The sequence below is a fragment of the Caloenas nicobarica genome, chromosome 1 (genome assembly GCF_036013445.1).
Source record: "Caloenas nicobarica isolate bCalNic1 chromosome 1, bCalNic1.hap1, whole genome shotgun sequence".
Classification (NCBI taxonomy): Eukaryota; Metazoa; Chordata; class Aves; order Columbiformes; family Columbidae; genus Caloenas; species Caloenas nicobarica.
Window position 1 is genome coordinate 201,313,005 of NC_088245.1, and position 26,565 is coordinate 201,339,569.

The following is a 26,565-nucleotide window of genomic DNA, read 5'->3' on the forward strand; positions in this document are numbered from 1 at the left end:
TCAGCCAGAGATAGAAAGATGAACCCTATAAAAAGCAGTAATCATATGAGGTTTCTCTCTACGCATGAAACTATGTCAAAGAACAAGCTCTTCATTTGCTACAGGAACGAGAACTATCCCTTACATTCATTTCATTGGACACTTTTGCTTAATTTCTCAGACAAAAACAACTTTAATGATCTTCTGCTGAAGTCTGCCTAATTTTTATTAGGTCAAATACGTTGTAAGAAGGACCAAATAGGCTTCTACATATTTCATCTACTGTTTTTTTCAACTTTTAATGCTCTGGAATTTTGTTCTGCTTTCCTGTCAAGAAAAGATTTAGGAACGTATGAGAACATCCTCTTGTTATCTTCCTGGCAGAGTGCTATCCTTTAATTAATACTCTTACCATCCATTAGTACTAGTAGTGTTTATATTACGGCATGTGTAATGAGTTCTGAACTAGCTATTATCACTCATGTATGAGACCTTTGTCATTAAAACGGATAAATAATAACTAAGTTGTTTTATTACTCTATGCTCAGGTCCAGTCAAGAAACAAATATTAGTAATTATTTTGAATTGCGAAAAAGAAGCAGAATTATCATTAACGTCATTCCATCAACTCATGAGAGACCTGCATTTAAACATTATATACAGATTTTTGTCTTACTCCTTGACACCATCCCAGAGTATCTGGGAAAAGCACACGGAAATGAGTTAAAGGTAAATCATTGTAAGAATATCTTGTTTAAAGAAATGCATTCAGCCATCAGCCTGGAAAAGGCAACTGGGGAGCCCTAAGAGTTCTACAAAACTCACAAGCATTACAGAAATGGTGGCTGTCTCTTCCAAAGTGAAAACAAAAAGGCCATTAACATAGCAAGAAATAAGCTCAAAACAAAGAAAGAAGATGCTTTTCTTTGTAAAATACATAGTGAAATCATGAAGCTCCCTGCCACCGGATGCTGTGGACATCAAAAATTTTATGTGGGTTCAAGAAAGACCTAGACAAGTTCACAGAAAAAAAAAAAAAAAAATCCACTGAGAGCTATTAAAACCATAACCCCTCGCCCAGGAAATCTTCAAGCCTCAAACTGCCGGAGGCAGCGGAAGCTTCTCCACATTCTGCCGGTTCTTATCCTCCCCTCGGCAGCCCGTGCTGTGCCTGAGAGACAAACCAGCTCCCAGCACAGCACTCAGTTGTATCTAGAGACAGGATATAACACCAGATAAGCCTCAAGTCTGACCTTGCATGGTTGTTCTTCAGCTCAGTGTAGGAAGATTTGAACATGTATGTTTTGCCTATAGCTTGAATGACTCAAGACACCACTAGCTGATGACCACCATCTGCTAACAGGATGTTCTCACTCTCATGGATGAGCCAATACGCCACCATAGGTAAGCTCTCTTTAGCTACCTATCTAGGGTCACCTATTTTTGCAATGGACAACAAGAAAGGAAGGAGAGCTGACTTAACGCTGCAAAATCAAGGATCACAAAGATGTTCTATCTTGCTGGTTGAACCGTGGGAGATGTTCTCCAGGGGATGAGTGATGATGGACAGTTGGAGGCTGTATCATCTTTAACTGCTCCAGAGCCAGAAGAGGTGGACCACTGTGCCTTTAGTCATATTACAAGACTCTAATTCTTCCAGTAAGAATTTGCTTATTTGTGCTATGAGGTATGCTAAGCATAACTTTTAACATTAAAAATAACTGCAATAATAAATAAATAGCTGTCAAAAGTTGATTTGGGATACCAAACCCAAATGGCTTAAATGAAGACTGCTTATACAGCTTTACTCCTTTCACACATGTATTATCTTCACCCTCCTCCTTCGAAACCTTTCCTAACTTATTCTTAGCACGTGGATGGTCACTATGTGGACGGCTATTCAATACTTGATTTTCTTGTCAGAGTTCAATATTGCTCTCTCCTCTTCTCCTCCCACTATGGCCTACTGCATAGTATCCAAGTCCTGTAATGAATATAGAATTATCTCAGCCTTCATGCAATCCAAGTCTAGGAAGACGGTAAAAGGAGGATATGTTTATGTCATACGGAGCATCATTACCCTATCTGACAGACGGAGATGCTGAAAGCAAGACTGCCCAAGGCCACACACTGAACTGGTGATTAGGCAGAGCCCTGTGGGTCCCTGCTTCATGCCCATTATTCCAGATACCATTCCTGCAGAGCAGGAGATACTAACCAGAGCTGGAAAGAATGCAGCTCCTCACACTTCCCAGTCCCCACAAAAGCTGCAACCTTTTTCTTCCAGTGGGGCATAATTTTTAAAAGTAGATTTTCATATTAAAAGGAGAGAAGAAAATCCAAATTTCATTACAAAGTAGAAAGCAACACAACCTTGTTTTGACTCATTTAATGCAGTCCCTACAGAACACTCGGTTACTTCAGCTGCAGCAGTTAGTGGTATCTGTTTGCAATCTCTAGGAAAATGAGGAACACACCACAAACAAACATATTTGCTTACTTAACAGCCACTTGCTAAACTTTAGTTAAAACATCTTTAAAAACACAAAAGAAGAATGGAACAAGAACAGGACAGAACAATTAAGGTTTGCACAATTAAGCTCTGATGTTTCTTAATTGAAACAATTGACATTTGAATAACTTTAATATAGGGTTTTTGCATAAAAAATGTTTCCATTAGTTTTCAGATGCTACAGAATTTTATTTCTCTTTCGCAAAATCATGTTAATTCCCACTAATTGAGATTAATTCCCACTAAGATTTCAATCTAACCTCATCACAGCTCAATCTCGAGAATCAATATTCAAGGGAATATTGGAGAGATGGAAAATAGAGAGCTTCTTTGCTTGCATCTAAGTTCTAGAGGAAGTCCAGATGGGTCTTCTCCAAGAAAATGGGAAAATTTCCTTCTGGAAACATACAAACCAACACTGGAATAGCTGATAACAATGCTTTTGGAAAACATCCACCAATCTTGTTTCTGCACACAGTGCAGCTTTAATAAGTCAAAAATTCATTGGGAAGATGAAGAAAAAGATCAAAATATTCTGAGCCTGAACCAATTATTTGCAATGAAGGTACTAATAAAGCAAAATTTGGTGTTTAACCCTAGGACTGTATTTTTATGCAAAACCTGACTGCAGAATGGCCCTGACATCACTATAACATCATTTTCCCTCCAGCATGCCACAAGAAATTGCACTTGGAGCACAAGCTCTTCATGACTCACAGTTCATTGGCTGGCTGGATTTCCATTCCAGCACATCCTCCTCTCCCTTTTCTCAATGAAAAGCTGCTTAAAGGAGTTATAGATTGCATTTCAAAAGCCCAGCAGCACTTAATATACTGGCTTCTCTACCCTCCATTTAATACTAGTGGGAAGATTTCCATTAAGTTATGCTTTTCAAAAAAACATGGGAAACATTAGCAAGATCAAAACCAAGCAAGCTCTGTAACTGGATGCAATTCTGAAATCATCAATTCTTTTTAAAACAGAACTGGAATCCTCTGTAAGGGGAAAAAAGTTTCAGTTAGTCTAGGCAACATTTGTTGTTTACAAGGAGCAATATGAACCAAACTGACAGAGCACAAACATGGTAGTCTGGATTTTGGACATTGCTTTCCAAATGCAGTATTTCTAATTTTCATGAACATTTAAAATGCTTAACTGCAACGGATCATCCTTTCAGAGATCAATGTGTATTGACTGTAATCCTGCTTCATCTCCAGTTAAACATGTAAGTAAACATGAATCAGTGAACAGCCCATGATCTTTGAATTGCTCAAGAGATCATACGAGTAGCCAAGTAAAACACCTTCTTCTCAAAACACTCATGTTAGCTTCCTTGACACAGGCAGAGTACATTATAATATTGGCTGCAAGAGGAGAAAAACATAACACTAAATAGGTTATTTTTTTATTACTTTTAATTCTTTTATTTAAAATTACAGCATCCAATTAGCAGATGGTTTTATAGATATCCTCGAGTCTCACACACAGGGCAATATATAGTTTCTCCAAAGGAGTCATTCTGTTTTGTTAATTGTTTCTGAATTAAGGATCCCCAATCTAGACACTGTCAAGAGAGACCATAATGACTCCTGCTGACTCTTGTAACAGCTTATCTATTAAGGACTGGGATTCTCTGGCTATCTAAAATACAATGTATCATAACATCTCTTATCAAGCTCATCATGCACGAAGATAGGCTTGCTAAATCTTTAACAAGCACCTTTCAATAGCAAACAATACTCCCAAGATCCATTCTGCACAGACAAGAACCCAGAACACTGACATAATCAGAGCTACCTCAATGCAAGCTGGTCATGCTCACCACTTAGCAGCCAAAGAGCTGATAAGTTTAACTTTGGTATCATTCCCTCAAGCTAAACGCACAAATCAATCTTGTGTGTTCTGCTGTCAATTTAAAATATTACGGATGAGAGAACCAATATGAAGCTTGACATAAACAGCCTCATTGAGCATTATTTTCCTATTGGTTTTGGAGGCCACTAAGAGACATACACATTTACTAAGAAGAAGAACACCAACTAAGTCAAGCAAAAAATGTGACTTATAGTGCCATTTTCTCAGTAATGACACTCAGGTTGTCTTTTTTTTTTTTTCCTCCTTCCTCCTCCTACTTCCAACATGAAAAATGAAACTTCTCTTCCCTGAAAGGAAAACAAAATCTAATAATAACCCTCAGAAGTTCTGCCTTTGCAGCAAAAGTCAGTAAAGATTCCAGTTTAAGGAGTCTTCCTGAACTGAATTTTCAGTGGCTTAGAGATGATGCTGCTGCTAACTTTACTTGTTGGTATATAGCTTCCCAAAATACACCTAATAAAGTGATTTTAAAATTCATGGGTTTTGTGTTACTGAATGAAAATAAGGAACATGTTTCTGGATGTGAATACTACTCAGATCCTCTTTTTCATTGTTTCCCCATAGATAGGCAAAGCAGAAGGGCTCAAGACCATTTTGGCTTCTTAAATCTTATAGCCTGAAGTTCTGATAACTTTCAAGTGTATGCGTAAATGACTATTGCAAGAAAAATTAAATAAGAGTACATTTACTGCAATAGCATAGAACAGTACAGTTACCTGAATATTTCCTTATCAATACCATCTGCGTGACTGCAGCATGGCCTGGTAGAACTCTTCCTGATAAAACTTATGACTGACACAAGTTATTTTAAAATTAAATGCAGAAGGCTATGCGACACAGATAATACTTGAAGTAACAAAAGATAACCTGGGGAAAAACAAACAAACAAACCAAAACCAAAACTCAACAAGATACCATTTTTTTCTTTCAATAAGAACAGTACAGTAATGGAATAACAGACCTAGCATTAACTGGAAATAATGCATAGAATGAAGACTGCATAAAATTAAGAGTAATGTAACAAACTCAGAGATACTACAGATACCGTATATAGTCTCCATTAGAAAGTGATAGACACAAAATGTGTTACTTGGTCATTAAAAAATAAAAAAAGCATTTTATCATTTAATTAAGCATTGCAGGAATCTGTATGCACAAGTGGCAGAATAATTTTATAATTTTGTATTTATGTTGAAATATTATGTTGAAAACTTTGATAAATACTTCCATCTTTTTCAGACCATGTTTTCGCCATGTTATAGGATCATTCTTTTTGCTATGGAATTTCAGATTTTAAAAGATAAATGGAAGAGCAGAGCTATTAAGTCTCTAATGGTACAACATTCCGACATTCTTCAAAAAAATTCCTAGTGATACACCTAAAGGTCATAACGTGGAAATATTTTACCAGATATCGTTCATCATCTTCTCCTGGGTGTTTACTCCCAAGGGTATGGAGAAAGTCTGGCATATTTTTTAAGTAGGGAATTGCTAAAACAAGTCTTTTTCCCTGCAAGGCATAATTTATGTAATTCTTCCTCAGGACTGTATATTGGAAAGGAGAACAAGTCCTGAGAATGAATTCTGAAGCAAGAAGAAAAAAAAAGATAGTCTAACCCTTTTCTGAAAGCACAGAAGAAATATGGATATCTACTAACAGTGCACATTGTGCTGTCGTGATTAGGATTCCCTGAACTGTCAGGTTTGTGCAACCTCTGTTATCTGAGATGGTTTTTCCTTCTCCTCTGTGTCTGGAACCCTGAAGACTGAACCCAGTTGATGTTTTCTGGTTAGTTTAGAAGCCCCAAAGATTTTCCTTTCTTCTTGAGCCCCTCCCATACCACCTTTACAGATAAATGAGGTTCTTAGGGACATGGTTTAGTGCCAAGTTGTGGTTGGATTCAATGATCTTTACAGTCTCTTCCAAGCAAAACGATTCCATGATCCTATGCTATGATTCTACATTTCTCCATTTTCAAATGCTAGCCACATCTGGGAAACATCACTTTAGTCCAAAACCTTTCCAATACACAAAGGAAACAAAATTAGTTTTCTTAGCTATGGTCATCTTTCCAAAAACCTACCTGCTTGGACAATGGCTATTCACAGTAACTATTTTATTGCCCTCATCTGAACACAGAACTTACAGAGAGTAAACTGCCACTTCCATGGTGTTCAGTTTAATACAAAATTAATCAGAATTGTAAACAGGAATATCCTTCACACAACACAGACTAAGAACTCAAATCACTTCTCCCTTAATGTGATCCTTTCAAATACTTGCAGATAGCTACTGAGACACTCTCAAGCTTGATTTAACTACTGGCAAGGGGGTGAAAAGGAATTAAAAAAAAAAAAGTGCATTCTGTCCATTGGTTATTCTTTTTCTAGGAAGGGTGTAATGGAGGAAAAAGTGAAAGAATTCAAAAGCCAAGGGCCTTGAAACCAGTGTTTAGTGTTATTTTCTTCAACATAGGATTCTGACTACCAGTACATAATGATGAAAGGTGGCTGCCTGGACCACTCACACTCACATTCAGCAGAAAAGGTGTCTGACAATCACTGCAAAAAGATCACACACAACTGCCCCTTCACATATTGGAACTGGTATTGACAGGAAGTGTTTCTACACATGGACAAAACAAAACAAAAAAAACCAAACCAAACCAAACAAACAAAACACACACGAAAAAACCCAACCCCACACTATCACTCTATCAGAACCAGTCAAATTAATACAACATTAAGGAAGACTATTCCCTGACATGAACATAACTCACCTGGATGGAAAAACAAGCAAGAAAAAGGAATACCAAGGGCTGCTCACATAACAGTTTTCGAGTACAGAGATACATATTCCTGAAAGTCACATTCCAGTAATTCCTATGTAATCCTGAAAATTTCATTAGCAACCTCGATATTCCTGGTATATTTTACAATCCAAACAAAACTCTTAATTTAAGGATGCTATGGCAGTAGCAGAGCCGTAGAAAAGGTTACAGAAGACTTCTCTTGAAGATTCAGTTCTGCTAAGTAATGAACACAACAAAGCACATATTCCAGCTGAGTGAGAGCATTCGTCTTCAAAGGAATACAAGAGGATGTGGGCTTTAAGCCAGGAAAATATTCAAGGATCTGGAATCTCACAGGAAAGACCTACCAAACTGGTTTCACAACTGCCACCACACAAAGACAGCAACAAGTACTTAACTCTGTGGCAGCTTCTTATAACAGAATCAAATTTTAGTAGATTTTCTGTATTATCACTATTGACATTTCTCTTTTCCACCAAGTAATTCCATTCAGGATATCAAAGAAGCCTTACTATTTATCAGATCCATCAAAGAATCTGGAGATCAGATTGGAAAAAGGGTGTTAATACTCAATAACATATTTTGCTGCTGAAATAGATGGTTATAATGATGTTTATAATCAGTTTCATTTTTTCCTTTCTTGAAAAGCAGCAGAAGGATGTCACAAACTTAAATGTCAGGGAGGTAAGAAGATAGAGGAAAATAAAATTTAGGAAGCGCACGCTAATGCCCCTGAAAAAAAATAATCTCAATTACATCCATGTAGTGATGGGATTTACATTAGCTTTAATACGCTAGAAAGATTTTGTAAAAGCACTGTCTACAGCTATTCCAATGTCAAGTCAATGATGAGGAACAGTCAGAAATACTAAGGCTAATTAGACAAAGAAAGCACAAAGTAGAAAATATTTCATGCATTCACACCTCAAATATTCCATGAAGTTTCTTGTCAATCCACCTCAGAGAGGGGACAGTTACCATGAAAAAGGCACAAAGAATGTTGGCAAAAGACAACCAGAGGGACAGATTTGATTATTTAAAAGCAGAAACCAACTAGACAGGAACTTTTCAGAGTAGCTGGGGAACAAAACCTGCAAGGAAGAAGAAAGAAAAGAAAGGTTTTAAAACAAACAAACAAACAAACCACACACACACACAAAAAACCCACACATGAACAGCACCGGCAATGCATGGAGGCAACAATCACTATTTTTCATAGAACAAAAATTAGCATCGTCAGATAAAACAACCAAGCAAGCAGGCATAGGACAAAGGAGCTTTTGCCCCTGCAGCACACACATGGTGAAACTCCCAGCTGGCTGCCACAGGCTGCTGTGGAGCCCAGCAGGACCCCTGCACTCAAGTCCAGGGTAGATAAAGCCATTTCTGAAAATGGGTTATTTGAGGACAGGTGAGGGAATTCTAGCAGGTGGCTACTGCAATTTAGAGGTTCTCCTTGTCTGACGTATTTTAGATGCTGAGTACTTTTGCATGAGTCACCAACTGGCCAGTTTTATTCTGGAGGTCTGAAGTGCAGAGATGCCGACACATCTCTAAAGCAGCCTCATAAAATCGGGAATGTGTATTTCAGTAATAATAGGATTTAATTACGGACTGAATTAATTTGTTCCATGCAGAAACAATCAGGTTTTGCAGAAAGGGAAAAGCTGTTGTATCTTAGCACTTTAAGGTTTTTTCTTAAAAAAAAAAAAAAAAAAAAAAAAAAAAATCCACCACACTCTCCTTGTACCTGGCATCCTTTTAAGAAGCAGAAACCAGCTTTTGGAGAGACCCAATTCCACACAGTAGCTCTGGATCTCTCAGGTAGTAAAAACACCATCAATCCCTCCTCCTGAATTTCTCAGACACAAATGCAATCCTTACATTGGAATTAATAAGGAGTTAATGGAGGATCAGACTTCATATTTAAAGATCCAACATACTTTTAATAAAATTTAAGAAAACAGTATGACAAATTTTCTACTGGCTAGTATGACATACTGCAGTATGACACATTCTACTGCACTGATAGTGACTATTATCTGAATACTCTATTTAGCTTCAGAAAAAAAAAGCTGAACTCCTTCTATGCTATTTTATTTTAAAAGAACTAATCATCTGTTTTAAGATCCCACTCCTACACTAAAAAGGACTTTTTAGAAACACCCATATCAAACAAATTAAAAGAACTCTTGAAAAATTGTATTTAACACATTTATAGATAATAATGTTAAGATAAAACCCCCAAACCCACAGGCTTTATTTTACTGTGGGACAACTGAGAAAAGAAGAAAGCAAAAACTGGGCATTCAACTAGTCTAATTTTTAGATCTGTCAAGAATCCAGATGTGGGATTTGATTTGTAGAAACGCCAATTCCCACTGGTACAGAATCTCGTCGTCCCTGTTCCTGTTCACTGCACACAGCCCCTCCACACACCCCACAATGGGGAAAAAAAAATGAAAAAAAAATATTTGAATCATTAAGTCTATTTAAGAATTTAAAAACCCCTCCAACCCAAAACCCCTCCTCAAGCCACTAAAACATCGCCCCCCCAACCCACTAGAGTTCACTAGTAAGCCTAACACTGCTGTCTTGTATTTCATTACCTTTGTACAAATATATCATTGTTTAAGTGCCATTTTAATTTACAAAGGGACAAGGAAAGAGTTTGTCAAAATATCATGGAATTCCTTTGGGTACAATAAATGTTTGAGAAAATACTGTAAGACTGATGCTTAGTGCATCACCGCAGTACTCAGTGCTTCACGACATCTCAAGACAGGCGACAAAAGTAGGTGAGTTTTTATTGTAAAATAGTCTTAAGGTCTCAAGGTGCCCTGAGAACTGTAGCTTCTCACAGAAGACAAATGAAAAAAAGCTCTGGAGTGCCAATGACAACAAGAATTGTGACAGTTCACATAATGCATATGTCACTGACAAATGATTTGGAAACTGTCAGAAAGATAGTGGAAAATAAGATGTGATTTGCAACATTTTTTTTTTTTAATTTAAGGTGATTATCCCTCCCAGGGAGATTTGGGATATGTTGCATTAAGAGACAAAATAACTGAATCAACAAAACAAAGAATTACATCATTGCTATGCTGTAGCAACATAAATAAAATAACCACATTTTTAACCGGCTGTATTTCAACCTCATAAAGAAAGCACTAAACAGAAAAAGTCGTATTATGTACAGTTATCAATATTGTTCAAGAATATAAAATTAGAAGTTCTTTAATTTGCATGGAACCAAAAGAAGTCAGTGGATTTCATGGATTTGTGGTTTAAATTTACTTAGGGATGGCAAGACTTAGATGAACATCATCTCTGTTCCCTTCTCCACAGGCACATGAGCTGCATCACCCTGGCCAGGGTGCAGACGACGGCATTTGCAGGGAGCTAAGCAACAAACTTATAGCTTAGAGTGCAAACTCAAAAATCCTGCCTGAGTGTATCAGGAAATCTCGCAGCATACAAAGAAGATCTGGCTACGTAAACAGGAAATGTACTGCTGTGCCTACACTCCTCTTCATAAAATGAAATATTTTGGATTTCTCATTTGACCTCAGGCTCCCAAACAGCATGAAGATGCAGCAGCTCTAAGCTCACACAGCAAAAAGCCAATCGTACCGACTGTATTTGTGAGAAAAATCAATTAAGTCTCTTGCCAAGCCTTACATTTATGCCTACAAGAATTTGCTTGGAGACGCACTTCTGTGTTTTTAAATCAGCGTATCTGTCTGTTTTCCGATTAAACCACTCATGCTAGTAAATGACAAAAAAATGTATGTACAAGAACTATGAGAATTTTAAGATGTTTGAAGTACTTCAGACAATCTATATCTCAACAGGCTAACAAAGCTAAGGTCGTAACCCCACTTTCCTAACATTAAGGATCTTTCAAAAAAATGTTAGTTTTGCTATCTTTACATACCTGTAGCATAGGAACTTGAACTGGACATATTTATTTAGTGTCTGTATACATGGAAATAAAGGTAGTATTGCCATCTTCAACTGTTCGGTTTCGTTTCAACACATATTTGCACATGCATGTATAAACACTAAATTAAGCCATCCAGTCTGGCATTCAGAACTGAGAAAAATCTAAACAAAAACAACAACCACCACCCCACAAACCACACAACACACAAAAAAAACCCCACGCCACAACCAAAACCCACATACGTGCATGAACCACCCCCCCCCCAAGATGGTTATTCCAACATAACACCTCCATTTCAAATCACATGATGACACCGAAACAAAGAGAGTACCAGAAGGAACCATCTGAAGCCTCACTTGAAAGCATTTTAAAACATGACAAATATTAATCTATAAAATGGCTTAAGGATGTATTCTTCACAGATTTCAAAGTTCCACATACACAGGTACATTCGACTAATATAATCCTGAAGACTTGAAGGTAGACTGAGAACATTTCTTTCTAAGGCAAGAAGCTGGCAATGCAATCAACACACCAGCTACCACTGAGCAGGAGCTTCAGGATGTAATACTTCAGGTCCAACAGGCATAACTGCATGGGACTGCGTCTTGGGTGGAAAAAAAAAAAAAAAAATCCAAACAATTTAAGAGTTTCTAGCATTGAAAAGTCCATCACAGTCATAAGGAAATATCTTATTAACTTCACAGATGCACTTTTCTCATCTTAACTTGTATAGCTTCTGCCAACACTCGGCTCTTCATATGACTTGATCTGTTAGATACAGAAACTTTCCATCAAGATTCTTTTCTGTGATATAAATAAATCTTTAACTTTCTCTTCCAATTAAGCAATTGCAAAAAACATGCTTTATAGTGTTTGTGGTTTCCATGGAGCTTGAGCACTTTCATGTGCTCCTTTATATGTTCACAGGGTCTTCCCTGAGCCTTCACAATTTTTCAGCATTTTCCTGAAAACAAGCAGCAGAATCAGACTCAACACCCATAACTTCAACAAATATAGCCAACATCCATAAAACCCTTCAACCTATACTTGCAGAGTTCATACATTTCTGGCATCTGTCAGTCTGCAAGCCCGTGCTCGATTTATTAAATATACTCATCTTCCTCCTCCTCTACCACCAACCAATTGCTTTTCAAAGTCAATGTTAACTGGCCTGTAACCATGCCACATTCACTACTTCTTGACTTGTTGAAAATGTCCCCAAACAGATTATGCAAATACAACAGAGAGTGAAATTTGATGTGATTCAACTCTCAAAAAAGAAAAGCGAGTTTTTCAACACAGGAGCCTCACCATACTTTCTAAAAACAAAATGCAGAAGCCATAGAATTTCCTCAAAACACTAGAGCAAAGCACTGGCAGTTGTCAAGGAGAAACTATGTTGAGAAGCTGAAGTGCACTCTCTTCCTTGCTACTTCAGTTGTACTGAATACATCAATAAAATTATGAAATTAAGGTAACATATCCTAATATTCAATCTGTACAGTATACCCAGTTACTAATTCCTAGATGGAGATTCATGAATCAAAAAACATCTCTTCATGTATTGATGTTCACAAAACTGCGCTATTTTTTCCTAGTTTTACAAGCAGGCTCGCACAATAATAGGCTGGAACCCAGAGCAGGGGGCAAGTAGTACCAGCCATTTTACATTTCAGTAAAAGCATGTGCACGTGGTCAATTAAAAATGAATATGCCCAAAAGATTATTTTAACCTCACATACTTTGTTCTGGATCAAACCAAGTCCTGTTTAAGCGGATCTGTTCCCAATGGAAAGCAGCCATTCTTTTCCTCAGGTCTGTTTTGAACTACTGGACCTCTGCCTGGTCTCCACTGTCTGGCTCCTCAAAGCACAACTTGAGTGGAGAATCCAACCCACTAGAGGTACTGTGAAATGCCAGTCCCCAACTCTTGAAGGCACTGACTGGCAACTATCAACAAGCCTTTTATGAGAGTAACACATACCACAGGACAAGATTCACAAAAGCATCTCTGGATACACAGAACAAACTAACATCTTTATTACAAGCTAACTATAATTTTTATTAAGGAGCCATTAGATCATTTTTCTTTGCTAAAACAGACTCTTTATAGAAGTATGCAAGTTAATACAGCTTATATTAGAAGGTAAAATATTTGACAAAGGCATGTATTTCTAAACATACATGCTGGTTTGAGCTGTAGCAGTATCAAATGTTCTCACAATTTCTGCCTTTCCCCAGAATAAGGAGATTTTACCTCTCCTACAGTAAAGCTCAAGTCTTACTTATTTCCAAGCTCACCAGAAGGTCAGCTCCATAGCCCTCTAGCTTCCCTGTATATAGGCTAACTCCTAAACCACAAGAGGGACAAGGAAGCATATTTCAATTTTTTCTTCAAACATCACTATACAGCTTGTTTTAATGGCAGTGGTAGTGCTAGACATGAAAAGGTTCAAGAAGAGAACAATTATTTTTACCAGATAACCTCAGGCTTGGAGTAATCTTTTTCAAAGCAGCAAGTTCCACCTGGATGCTACCTGCAACTTAAGTCATTTTAGCCTTAGAGGGAAAATATCACCCCTCTATAACTTTCATGGCTTCAAAATAACAGCTTATACAAACAGTACATCCCAAGGAGGTAGAGTTCTTGCGTTCCCCCTCCCTTCTCTCCTGCTCACCATTCATAAGCAAAAGGTTAAAGGCAAATAAGGTAGGACACCATCACACAGAAAGATAGCGCTCCATAAGAAAAAGATAGAGCTCCATAAACTCGAACAGGGGTTATGACAGATAAAATTTAACAATAAAACTACCACATGAAAATGCAAGACTTGGTACCCAAGATTTAAATTGATTGAGTCAAGGAGTCTGCTCTCATAGCAAATATACACCTATCATGGAATGGTTTGGGTTCAAAGGACCTCAAAGATCATCTAGTTCCAACTGCCCTGCCATGAGCAGGGACACCTTCCACTAGACCAGATTGCTCAAAGCCCCATCCAACCTGGCCTTGAACACTTCAGGGATGGGGCATCCACAGCTTCTCTGGGCAGCCTGTTCCAGTGCCTCACCACCCTCATGGGGAAGAAACAATATATCTCAGAAGCAAAGATAATGAATAATGGTCCACCACTAATGCTTCATCAAGTTGACCTTAAAGTCAAGCAATGCTTTGGAACACTGTTTGAAGAACAAAGAAAAGCTTAGAACTTTATAGAAAATAGGGTAAAAGGCAACAGAGATTTATCAAAGAAAAACTGCATCAGATCAGTGGATCTCTCTTCTACACAAGCAGAAAGATTTATTTATTAAAAAAGAAAAAAAAAAACACACAACACAAAACCACAATAGATGTAATAAACTAGTCACCAGTAAAGCACAAGATACCAAGCTACTATGGCAGTAAAATAATTAAGATGGAGAAGATGAGAACTTATAAGAAGCAACTTGGAAAAGGTTTTGCTGCAAACATCCAAAAAGAGGAATGTCTTTGTTCAATATCATTCAACGACTGATGCTGAGATCAATCTGATTTAACATTTCCACCCTGACTTTGGGAGAGCTTGGCTGCTACCACAGAGCAGCGAAGCATTACTGACACACAACACCAGACTCGTGTCTGAGAAAAGGAGGGAAAGAGAGGGGAAAAAAAAAGAAAGAAAAAAAGAAAAAAAATAAGTTTGAGGTGTCATCATCTACAGGAAACCAAAGGAAGAAAGAGTTTGCTACAGCACAAAAAGCAAAGAATAATTAAAATGAGAGGCTTATTTACCCCTGTAACACAGGATCAAATCACATTGATTCTTCTTACTGTTACCTGTTTTATTTTTCATGATGTTTATTTAACTTAAAGGCTCTTTACAGAAGAAAATAATCCTATTGGCGATATCTACTTTCATTTACATAGTATCTTTCAGTGAACAGAAGAGTACCTTTGCGAACAGACACCACGGTGCACATCTGACATGCAAACCTCTCTTTTTTAAGCAACTTGCAAAATATCAAGTAACATCAGTAGAAGAACCAACTATACCACAGAATCACAGAATGTTTGGGATTGGAAAGGACCTCAAAAGATCATCTAGTCCAATCCCCCTGCCAGAGCAGGAACACCCAGATGAGGTTACACAGGAAGGCGTCCAGGCGGGTTTTGAATGTCTCCAGAGAAGGAGACTCCACAACCTCCCTGGGCAGCCTGTTCCAGTGTCTGTCACCCTCACTGTGAAGAAGTTTCTTCTCATATTTAAGTGGAACCTCTTGTGTTCCAGCTTGAACCCATTACCCCTTGTCTTACTGTTGGTTGTCACCGAGAAGAGCCTGGCTCCATCCTCGTGACACCCACCCTTTATATATTTATAAACATTGATGAGGTCACCCCTCAGTCTCCTCTTCTCCAAGCTAAAGAGCCCCAGCTCCCTCAGCCTCTCCTCAGAAGGGAGATGCTCCACTCCCTTAATCATCTTTGTGGCCCTGCGCTGGACTCTCTCCAGCAGTTCCCTGTCCTTCTTGAACTGAGGGGCCCAGAACTGGACACAATATTCCAGATGAGGTCTCACCAGGGCAGAGTAGAGGGGAAGGAGAACCTCTCTCGACCTACTAACCACCCCCCTTCTAATACACCCCAGGATGCCATTGGCCTTCTTGGCCACAAGGGCACAGTGCTGGCTCATGGTCATCCTGCTGTCCACCAGGACCCCCCAAGTCCCTTTCCCCTACACTGCTCTCTAATAGGTCATTCCCCAACCTGTACTGGAACCTGGGGTTGTTCCTGCCCAGATGCAAGACTCTACATTCTCCCTTGTTATATTTCATTAAATTTTTCCCTGCCCAACTCTCTAGTCTGTCCAGGTCTCGCTGGATGGCAGCACAGCCTTCTGGTGTGTCAGCCACTCCTCCCAGCTTGGTGTCATCAGCAAAATTGCTGATAGTACACTCAATTCCCTCATCCATGGCCTAGGTATCACAGCACCTTGTATCCTGCTTTCAATATTAAGCTAAAAGAAGATAAGACTTCTGAAGACACACAGAATTTCCATACCATTTCCCCATGACTAAATATTACTAAGCGAAACACCAGCACAACAACACGTTGTTTAGGCTTCTGGTGTCCTGTGAAACACAAGTTTGCATAATTCAGGACAGGGAAATGATTTAAATTGATAACTTCCAACTGATCTGAAAAACTGTATTGTAACATAGCCCAGAGTTCATAATGTGCTGTGAAATATATTGTCTTTCTAATGAAAGTTATTTGCACTTCACAGGGTGCCAATGGGAAGTTAGATTACTGCCCAACAGTACCTCAGTCCCATTTTAATATGGAAGAAGGTCAAGCTATTTTTCTTCAGTTTAATATTTCCTTCACTGCTACAGCTTATGAGATCCCGAGACTTTTTTATCTTTTATCATAGAGCTGAGGAATCCATAGCACCACATAGTCAAAACAATACCATAAACACTGATTTAATTTAATGATTGGTGTTCTCAAAGAATAGTACAAGCAAAGATCAAACCTGTGAACATTATACTATTTTCGCTTCCTGTACTTTTACTTCTGATCTCCTGAACACTTAAAAGGAAATTCAAAAAGGCTTAGAAAAGAGCTACCGAAATGACCAAGAAACCAGAGAAGCTCTTAGAAGAGGATGAGAACAGCTTGTTCAGTCTAGCGAAAGGATGTGATTATTCCCCAAGCAAATCCAAGTAAACAACAGCGCAGAAATGTTGAGTGAAAGGAAAATGAGCATAAACAAGTTTGAATTTCCAGATTAAATTTATTTTTAATTAGTTACTCAACCTTCAGAGTAACAAAGTTCTAGAATGGCCTTCCAGCACAACTAGTAAGGATAAAAACTTTTTAAAATGGAGCTTGATATGTAGGGGTTATATAATGTGACACTAGGAAGAGATTGGATTTAACAAAGGAAATCTGCAATAGTGTTAAATATCCAATTCTCCTATGTTCCAAATTTCTTTACAGTTACAATTTTGAGACAATAGGAAAAACTAAAACGGCAAAGACATAGCACTGCTTTACATGTCATTCAGTAGTAAGAAGGACTGTATTGTCCTCTCTATTTTTCACACAGAATGAATACAAAGTTATTTACTATTACAGGAAACTACAAGTTGCTGTAGTACTTCTGCCCACAAAAACCCAAGAGATCTGTACGAGTTCAATGACCACAGCATCATATTTTCCATTGTAGTAAAGACAATATTCATGAAGCAGCTGGTCTCTTATTAATAGAATTCATTTATCTTATTCACAGAAAATGAAGCTTGTAGTAGACAACAAGCCAACTGGCCAACTAAGAAATAGATTACATCTGACCTTTCCAGAAATCAGTTTAGAAGTCTGACAATCCTAATTTAAACCATTGTGCAATATTTTCTTAAAGCAGAGACATCATTTCATATGGCATCTGAAACTCAAACCCACTCCTTTGGTAACCTGACATCATCTAATTACAAAATTTCTCTAAAGAATACTTGTTTCAATATTAAGGCACAAGAACACCCATGCTGAGTCATTCAAGGACTTTATTAACACAGCGGTCACTACTGACAGTACGGGAATTCACTTGCAGGGGTCCTTAGTTCAAAATGAAACATCATGTGATGGACAGAAAATACTGTGCTCTGGAACAGTCCACTACATACTAGTATTTGTTATCTCTATATAGATTTGGTTAAAGATAATAACACACAGACTGCAGCTGCTTCAAACAACAGAGGAAGCAAATATGCTCCTTCTCTGGCCAGGAACCAGCGTATCATTGGCATCTTTGCATGAAAAGCTGAGCACTGTTGGAATTATTTTTGAAAATTATGTCCATAATCCACAGACAACTCAGACATCAGCAGAAGTTGAGCAGGACAGAACAAGTACCCATCAGAAGTAACAACAACATGATAGCAGATGACTTCAAAACATTAATGCCAATTACTCAATTTCAACTTCCTTTTAGTGCGAAATTTTTTCCCCATTGGTAAGGGAATAATTTATTTAGAGACTAAGAAATGTAATCCGTTGTAATGCCCTGCCTCTCACCCAACCATAACATGAAAGGCAAGTTGTGCATGTTTGTATTTTATGACTAAAACAACTAAAAGCAATCAGTTTTCAAAGGCAATGCGAGTTGTTTCTGGAATTGTCACTAGGAAGCTATACTTTAATAATTCCATATTTGCCATCATAGTATCACATGGGGAATATGAAGAAGCAGTTGCTTTATTTAGAATCTAAATTAATAAAGGAGAATGATTGCTACCAAACTTAAGTTGTTATTATTCAATGAACTCAGTTTTGCTCCAGTTGTAATCTGGAAAAGACATTGTAAAGATTTAATCTCATTAAAATATGTGAGGCAAAGATATCTGGGAAAATGCATCTCTCTGCAAAGATACAAAGGGGGGTTTTTTTTTTACACACACACAAAAAAAAAAATCCCAAGAGAGATAACAAGATCATAAGTTCTTACACTGTAATTTTTGTCCTTATTTTTTTTTTTTTTTTTTACAGCCAGTTAACCCCCAAAATTTCTATATATAGCCAGGTTCATCACTGTATTTTTATAATTTGGTTTATGAGAGGAGCAGAAAATCATCCCTGGAAAACTGTATGTCAAAACACTTTCAAGGCAGTCTTTTCTGTGTAGAATTTCTGTAAAAACCTGGTAAAAAAAATAACCCTTCACACCTCCTATAAAAGATGGTACTTCCATCTTGTGCCTGTTTCTGTTTCTCCATGTGTTAAGTAGTAACATTAAAGTACTGATGATTGCTACTAAATTATAAATTCCTAAAGATACCTGTTAAATTCTACACCACATCTCTGCATTACTGTAAACTGCATTACTGTTTACACCATCTTAGAACACTTTAAAAGGTAAACCATTACTTAAAGTAGCTGCAAATGCACTGAACTTTCAACCATTTTAACCAAAACTTACAGAGTTCTCACCTTTGAATACATGAACTTGTTGCTAAAGTAGGACTTAAGATGTGGAGAGAAGGCCTCAAAAGTCAGAGAGAAAAACTGAAGGCTTCTGCACAGCAATATGCATGTTACTTTTTCGGATTGTTGAATACAACATTCATTAACTTTGGCAGAACAGTAGGCCTATTACAAAAATTGAAAGCATACAAGTATTTATATAATCAAATGTCCTCTATAATCTATATGATTGTGAGTAGGCTGCTTCTTCACAAGGCAACTACAATGAAATTACGAAGTACGCTACCAGCAAAAAGTACAGAAAAAACAGACTTGATGTTTTAACTGAAAACAAGATGGAATCAATAAGAAGGAAAAATCCCAATTCTGCTTCAGGAGTCCAGCTACAGGTAGACCTCGCTATGTGAAGTATACAAGCATATATGTATACATATATATACATTTTAAACATGTATCTGAAAGATCTGTTAAACCAGGGACCTGAAGAACTTATGAAATTAAGAGTTACCTAATAATCAAGGTCACCTGTTGTACCAGAAGATCAGTTTTTCTTAGAAGTTTTTCTTTTTCCCTAATTTGTCAGTTAATGACAAAGAAACCTGCCTCCAGGTACACTACAGAAAACTATATGGTCTTACTTAATTGTGTCTACACATAAAGTTAAATGTTTGTTGAAAGACAACTTTTTCATGTAATAGGAACATCTATCACAGACATAAACTAAGCCTTTCAAGAGATAGTAATATATTTTGTACCTCAGTTATTTGAAAAAGAAAATGTAGTCTTTCACTGCAAATACTAATTGTAGGACAAGACAGAAGGAAGCCAAAGACACTACAAACACAATGTTAACACCTAACTAAACTGGACTATGTAATCCGTGCTCTTCTAGGGTACTCCCAGAGCCTTACATATTTAGACAGAGAAGAAAACAGTGCAAAAAAAAAAAAAAAACACCACACTAGGAAAAGATGATGAGGATTTTATATCAATCCTAGTATTATCAGCTCTCACTGCCTTCACAATAGTCAACGGCTGCTTCATGGATCACAATATTACAGCTCTACATACTACTTTGGAAAGCAGCATTCTTTAGAACGAATGTAGCAAAACTACATTAAAATAAAGTCTGACCTTATCTTGGGACCTCTCCAACAATTAAAATGCAAAATGTTTGCATACTACATTAAGTGTATTTGTTCTATCTTCAATTTTTGCGGAATCTTTTGTCAGGTATTTATAAACACTGCATTTTTACAGTAACTTCTTACATACTGGATTGTGCACAAATTAATATCTTTTAACTTTTGTAACATACAAGTTTAATTCTATCTGAAAAAACCATGCACGCATTGCCATTTCATATAATATCTTACATTAGGTAACTTTAAAAGAGTATAGTATTTTCTAAGTACATTAAGTTAGCTTCACTGTCTCTTCTCTAAACACAGGCAGGAAGGACATGTTCCAAACCTCATTTCACTGAAGTTCTGCAGCAGAGTCTGGATTTTTCCCCCAATAGAACTGATCCTCAAAACCAATATGTAAATGAAAATTCCTAGATCACCTAAAGAGATTAAACATTGTAAATAATGCCTGTTGTTCTTCAGGGCTTGTAGGTTATTAAGTATTCAAAGACCAAGTTATAAGAGTCCATCACCAAAATCAACAACTTCCTCTGCTGTTTGATTAGATCTTCAAAGACAAAAAAAAAAAAAACCAAAACCAACAAACCACACTCCATCCACCGATTTGAAAGCTGAGTAGGAGTAGTTAGTGTGCTTTAATGAGTCAAAAGTTCTCTATTCTAGGAAATACACAATAGTGCTACTTGCCATAACAGGTACACTGTCCTTGCAGCACCTACACCTGAGTCTGTACAGTATAAAGCTAGGATTTCTATTTTGTTGAGAAAAATCCAGATATTTCGCCAGTTGCCCTAACACAGGAGCTGAGGCAGTACTCTGTGGCAGGCACGGTCACAAAACTAAGGGATTTGAAATGAAGGAGAAATACTTCTTAATAGACCAGAGCAGACCTGATTTTGCTAAATGACACTATAGCACACAGCATCTTGAAGTTGCAAATAGAACACAATAAGCATTGTGGCAAACACAGTAACATTTGAACTAAAAAGTTTCAAAAATCAGGAGAACTTGCAAGTTTAGTAGTCATTACTTGAGAGAAATACTGCCTCTCTTTGGAGAGAATTGTTGAACATGGAGATAACAAGGCCTAAATCTAGCGAGGACTCACAAGCTGCCTTCACAAAAGTAATGGGATTACTCATTTCAGAATCAAGGCCTAAATAACTTCTCAAGAACAATATTCCTTCCACGGCAGTCTGTCTTTGACAACTTAAGAAAAATTGTATTTGTTCATATTTGATCTGGAACAAAAATGAGTCAATTTCCAGTGCTAGCCCAGGCTGAAAATGTACCTATGTGATATTCTAACCTGCCATTGCTATTTGTGAACACCACCTCACAGGACTAGGTATGTAATAGTAAGTTTAATTAAGCTTAAATTTTCACTACTTAAAGCAAGCTCAAACTTCCTGTTTTATGGAGAAAACGTTTTAGCAAAGAGAAAGGCCTGAAGTACAACTAAAAAACTTTCTTGCTTTGGAAAGAGAAAAAATATATATAGAAAAATAGCTAAAAACTTGATAATACACGTGTATATATATATATGCACATTTTCTATGGGCATGAATACGGGAATTTATTGAATTTAATACGAGTTCACATAAGATGCTAGATTTGTATCCAGCTACACACTAAAACAGAGATGTGTCCAGAAATGCATGCGCTTATATGAAACAGTCTCAAAAAGCCAGTAGCTGCTTTATATAAATGCAGTGCTGTAAATAAACTATGTACAGTCGATGCATGAACAAGTACAATTAACATTCAATCCTACTGTTGGCCAAACAAAATCTTCAGAATTTGACCTCCTGTCCCAGGTAAATGGACAAACTTTGAGCTTAGGTTTCAGGTTAGCATCATCAGGTTCCCTGTGAGCTCAGAGGATTAACACCTGTTCCCTGTCCACATAAAAAGCAACACCGCTACCCTTCAACCTACAAAAACCAGCATACCATGTAAATGTGGCAGATATTTTTAAGGACTGAAGTGATTCTTTTCCTTCAACATGTTGCAGCACGAGAAGCTCTAAGTTATTTCTCTGTTCTACCTGAAGGAAAGCTCTATGCAACAGCTAAGAGGGATCCAAAGCGACTAAAGACGAGAAGTAGGTGGCCAGGAGTTAGAGGAGATGAGGGCAAGCCAGGTCTAGCAATGCTCATGGCAATTCCTAGTTTTCACTTCATGCTCTTCAAAGCGCGGGGGCCGGGAAGCTGTCAGTGCTCAACTCACCGAGCTTTAAAAGCATGAAACGGTCCATCCTTATCTCCGCTTTCATAATCAGAAAACATAGAAGGTAGACTAATACATGAAGAGGGGCAGGGGTGAGATATAAACTTTCTTCGTAAAAACTCACTTCAGTGTCTTGCTTTGCCCATTTATTACGGACCTCTCCATTATCTGAAGACACCTCATTAGCAGCCGGCGTCCCAGAGACCGCGCGCCCGCTCCGTGCAGCGACCTGAACCGCCACTCTCGGCCCCAGCCCCAGCCCGGGCTCTTCCCCCGTCCCCAGGCGGGGCCGCCCGGGCCGGACGCGCCCCCGGCAGCCGCGGCCGCCGCGCTGCCCGCTCGCCCCGCCGGGGAGGGCGCGGCCGGGCCCGCGGGCCGGGACAGGGCCCCGCACCGCCCCCGCTCCCCCGGGACACCCACCCAGCCCCGCCGCAGGCGAGGGGAGGCGAGGCAGAGCGGCGGGCTGGGAGCGGGGCAGAAAGTTTAGGAGGCGCTTTTCAGCGGCTGCCGGCAGGGGAGCCCGCTCCCGGCGCCCATTCAAACAAAAGAAGCCCCTTCCCCTGCCCGCCGCCCCCGGCTCCGCGGCCCCACTCACTCCGCAGGGCCCCGATGAGGAGGCTGCCGTCCTTAATCAGCTCCTTGATGAACTTGTTGGTCCTCTCCAGCTCGATCTCGTGACACTTCAGGCGCTCCCTGAAATCCGGGCTGTCCAAGTAGGAGTCGCTGAACTCCAGCGTGGGCAGCCCCATGGCAGCGGCGGCCGCAGCCCCCGGCCGGCGGCGAAGGGGCGGCGGGCCGAGGGACGGCTGAGCCGAGGGACGGCGCCGAGGGCAGAGGCGAAAGTGCGGGAGAGGCGAGGCGAGGCGCGGCTGCCGCCCCCTCCGCCTCCCCGGAGAAGCTCCCGACCGGCTGCAGCGGCCCCTCAGCGAAGCAGACGGCGGCTGGCGGCGGAGGCGGCGCGCTCGGGCGGCTGTCACCCAGCTACATGCTGCCCGTGGGCTCCCAGCGCCGCCGCCGCCGCTTCCGGCAGCGCTCCCTCTTCCTCTCTCCCCGGCCCTAACTTCAGCCTGAACCTCCCCCGGCCCGGCCGAGGACGCCCTCCTCCCGCCCCGGCATGCTCACACGCCGGGATGCGGCCCCGGCAGTGCCCGCCCCTCGCCCGCCACCGCCCCCTCCGCGCTCTGCCCTCCAGCGGCGGCGCGGGCGGGCTGGCTGCGGCCTCGGAGCGACCCGGCTCGGGGCGAGGGAGGATCTGCACGGGCCCGAGGGCCCGCACTCGGCTGCTCCTTTACCCGGGGCTTTGGGAGGCCCAGAGGAAGGCAGAGAGCGAGCGTCTACCTCAGGGACTGGGACCTTTGGGGGGATTTAAAACCGTGCGCTTGGAGGAGGCCGGTTTCTGTCAGAGGCGGCTGTGGAGGAGAGCAGCCCACCCCGCTGCGGGCGGGAGCTGCAGCTGGAGGAGCAGCGGGGCTCGGGCCCGGGCACAGCCCAGGCGCTCCTGCTCCGCCAGGGGATCTTCCATGAGAGCCTGGGCGGCCTGGCTGGTGTGTGTGTGTGGGCCTGTGGCAGGGCACTGCTCCAGGGGAGGTGGATGGTGAGAGGAGAGAGTAGAGAAGCATAAAGGAGGAAGAGAGAGGGAGATGGAGACCAGGGAAGTACTAAAAGATAGGAGTGTCCATGTTCTGACATGGCGCTTGGTTGGTGTGGGGGATACAGCTGGGCCAAATCCATCCTGGAGAGGAGCTTCAAGAAGCTGCGAGCCTGGTTACTACAGGAAAGTTGTGTCTTTCCAAGTACATGAGTGGGTTTATCTCAGTAAACAGAAGCCGTTTGGATGATTCTTGTGTGTTTATCTGGAGCCGTTTTTTCCAGACGTACCCAGTCAGTATGCAAGTCTGTATACAAATGTACATGTGGGGTTCGAGGAGAGCTGTCTGTAAACACACCTTCAAGCCAGCAATAGCTCCGTTGGAAACAACCATCAAGACTGGCCATAAAAGTAATAGTACTTCAGGACAAAAAAGAAGGCAGTGATGTTTCTGTGTTAGCTGCGCACACACTCCTGCTACCACATCAATCACAGTCTCCATATTTACAGTTTAACACGAAAGCAGAGGAGGCTCAAAGCTGTTGCATGTTGTAGTTCCTTCACACTTCTTAACCATTGGTCGAAAATCCTTAGTTTTCACAACAGATTTTTGTGACTGTCAGAAGTGTGGAAAAGAGGCTGTAATTTCTAACTATATCACATGCAGAAAAAAGTAATAATTCTCTGTTTCTACAAGGCTGAAACTTCCTACCCACAAGACAATCTCTGAGCTAGCTGTCAATGTTGATATTAACAGACCCACCGAAGACTCTCAATTCACAGTGATCGCAAAACTCTGCTTATTAACATGTTGCCTGAGACAAATTCTTTTTCTAACGACAGGAAGAATAAGGCTGGAAAATACTTTTGGATTAACAAGTTTATTTCCTTGCTTTACAGGTAGTAGCATATAATTTTATTTGTAAACTAATAAGCTTCGTTTAAAATTCAGTTGAACCACTGGAAGGATGTTCCGAATAGAATTTTTCCAATTATTAAAAACCTAAATTTTGGCTTATGTGTATTTGTAGATTTATTTTAGGCACACTTGTTTGTCCTTCAATGTCATCTGTAGCCACAAAGACTCTCTGTCTTCTACCATATTTTTTTAATGTAGTTATAGAATGCAATAATGTCATCTCCAAACCTTCCATACAGTATCTAAATAAATCAAAGCTTTCTGTCACAAAATAAAATACTTGATCATGTTTTACTGAAATTCTGCACAAGACCTTGTTCAGCCATATCAATGACTACAGTGCTGCACTGGAAATACCTTTGATTAAGATTATATTTGTCTGTTTATGGCCAAATTATTTCTATGGGTTCACTAATTCACTTTGATTTTTTTTCCCCCTCTTATTTTCAACCAGCAGATGCCAAAATTAGAGCAGAAATATTCATTATGTGTACTTAACCTTTTAATTCAGAGCAATTATTCTGGTAATCAAGATGTCTCATTTCTTACTTTATAATGTTCTCATCTTCGGAATTTCCGTAACCCCATTGCTGCTTTTGGTATCAGGTTCATGAGCAGAAATATTAATGAGACCAATTCTAATAATGTACTCAGCAACATTTACTATGAACTTCCCTCCAGCCTGACATCTTCCCTCCCGGTAACTTAACATTATCCATTTAACAGGTTCCATATGTTTCTCAAAATAATCCACATCTTTCTTAGTTGAACTGCGATTTTCTCAGCATACGGTGTATTGAATACCATGTAAAAATCCTACTAGTTCACAGATACTGCCATTCCTTTTTTTCAGAACAAAGGCTTTTACAGAAGATAGATTCGTTAAGAATGATTTTCGTTTCATGAAGCGATAAGTGATTAGATGTAAACACAACCCTACATTATCTTCCACTGCCAGATAAAATGAGCATTTATGGCTGCATCTGAGGAGGATCTGTTAAATGAATTATTCGGCACATCTGTAGAGAGGTTAACAAAAAAATCCTGATGTAAAGGTAAGTAGGTGGAACCCCATAATTTGTTGTTTTCCAAAGAATACAAGGTACTTGAAGATACATTTGGGAAGCATAATATGTCTAAGCTTTATCGTAAATGAGAAATAACTGTCTTTGTCTCTCTTTTTAATTTTTTTTTTTCTGAAAGGTTCTACTACAGGGCCCTAGTAGAAACACTAGGTTTCAGCAAAAGATGAGAGAAACAGAGGAGAAGCCTAGATGTACAGAAAAGCTTCTTTCTTGAAAGCTACAGTATGCTAGAAGAGGGTGGACTATACTAAATGAGAACTCCTTTAGACACCTAAGTAGGTAGAAGCACCAGTCCCTTAAGTAGAAGGTTCTAGTAAATGAATTACCCTGATGTTATCACTAGCTGTGAAGAGATGACTGAAAAGTGAGATACCTTTTTTCTGTACCCTGGGGAGCTTTGTCCTGTTTCATCCACTTCTTTCTTTGTTATTCTAAGCTTGTCCTAAAATCTTAGGTGTTAATGAGGTCAGATCCATTACTGCAGATTTCTCCTTCATCTGAAATG

General features: G+C 39.5%; 1 protein-coding gene across 1 annotated transcript in view; it reads right to left on the bottom strand.

The window, feature by feature from the left end:
- Nucleotides 1–23,318, bottom strand: part of ARHGAP42 (Rho GTPase activating protein 42) — a 155,906-nt gene extending 132,588 nt beyond the window's left edge. Inside the window, exon 1 of the mRNA XM_065638471.1 lies at nt 23,064–23,318. Coding sequence (XP_065494543.1) covers nt 23,064–23,217 — 154 coding nt within the window. The 5' untranslated portion in view covers nt 23,218–23,318. The remainder of the gene's footprint in view (nt 1–23,063) is intronic.
- Between the last annotated feature and the right edge of the window lie 3,247 nt (nt 23,319–26,565).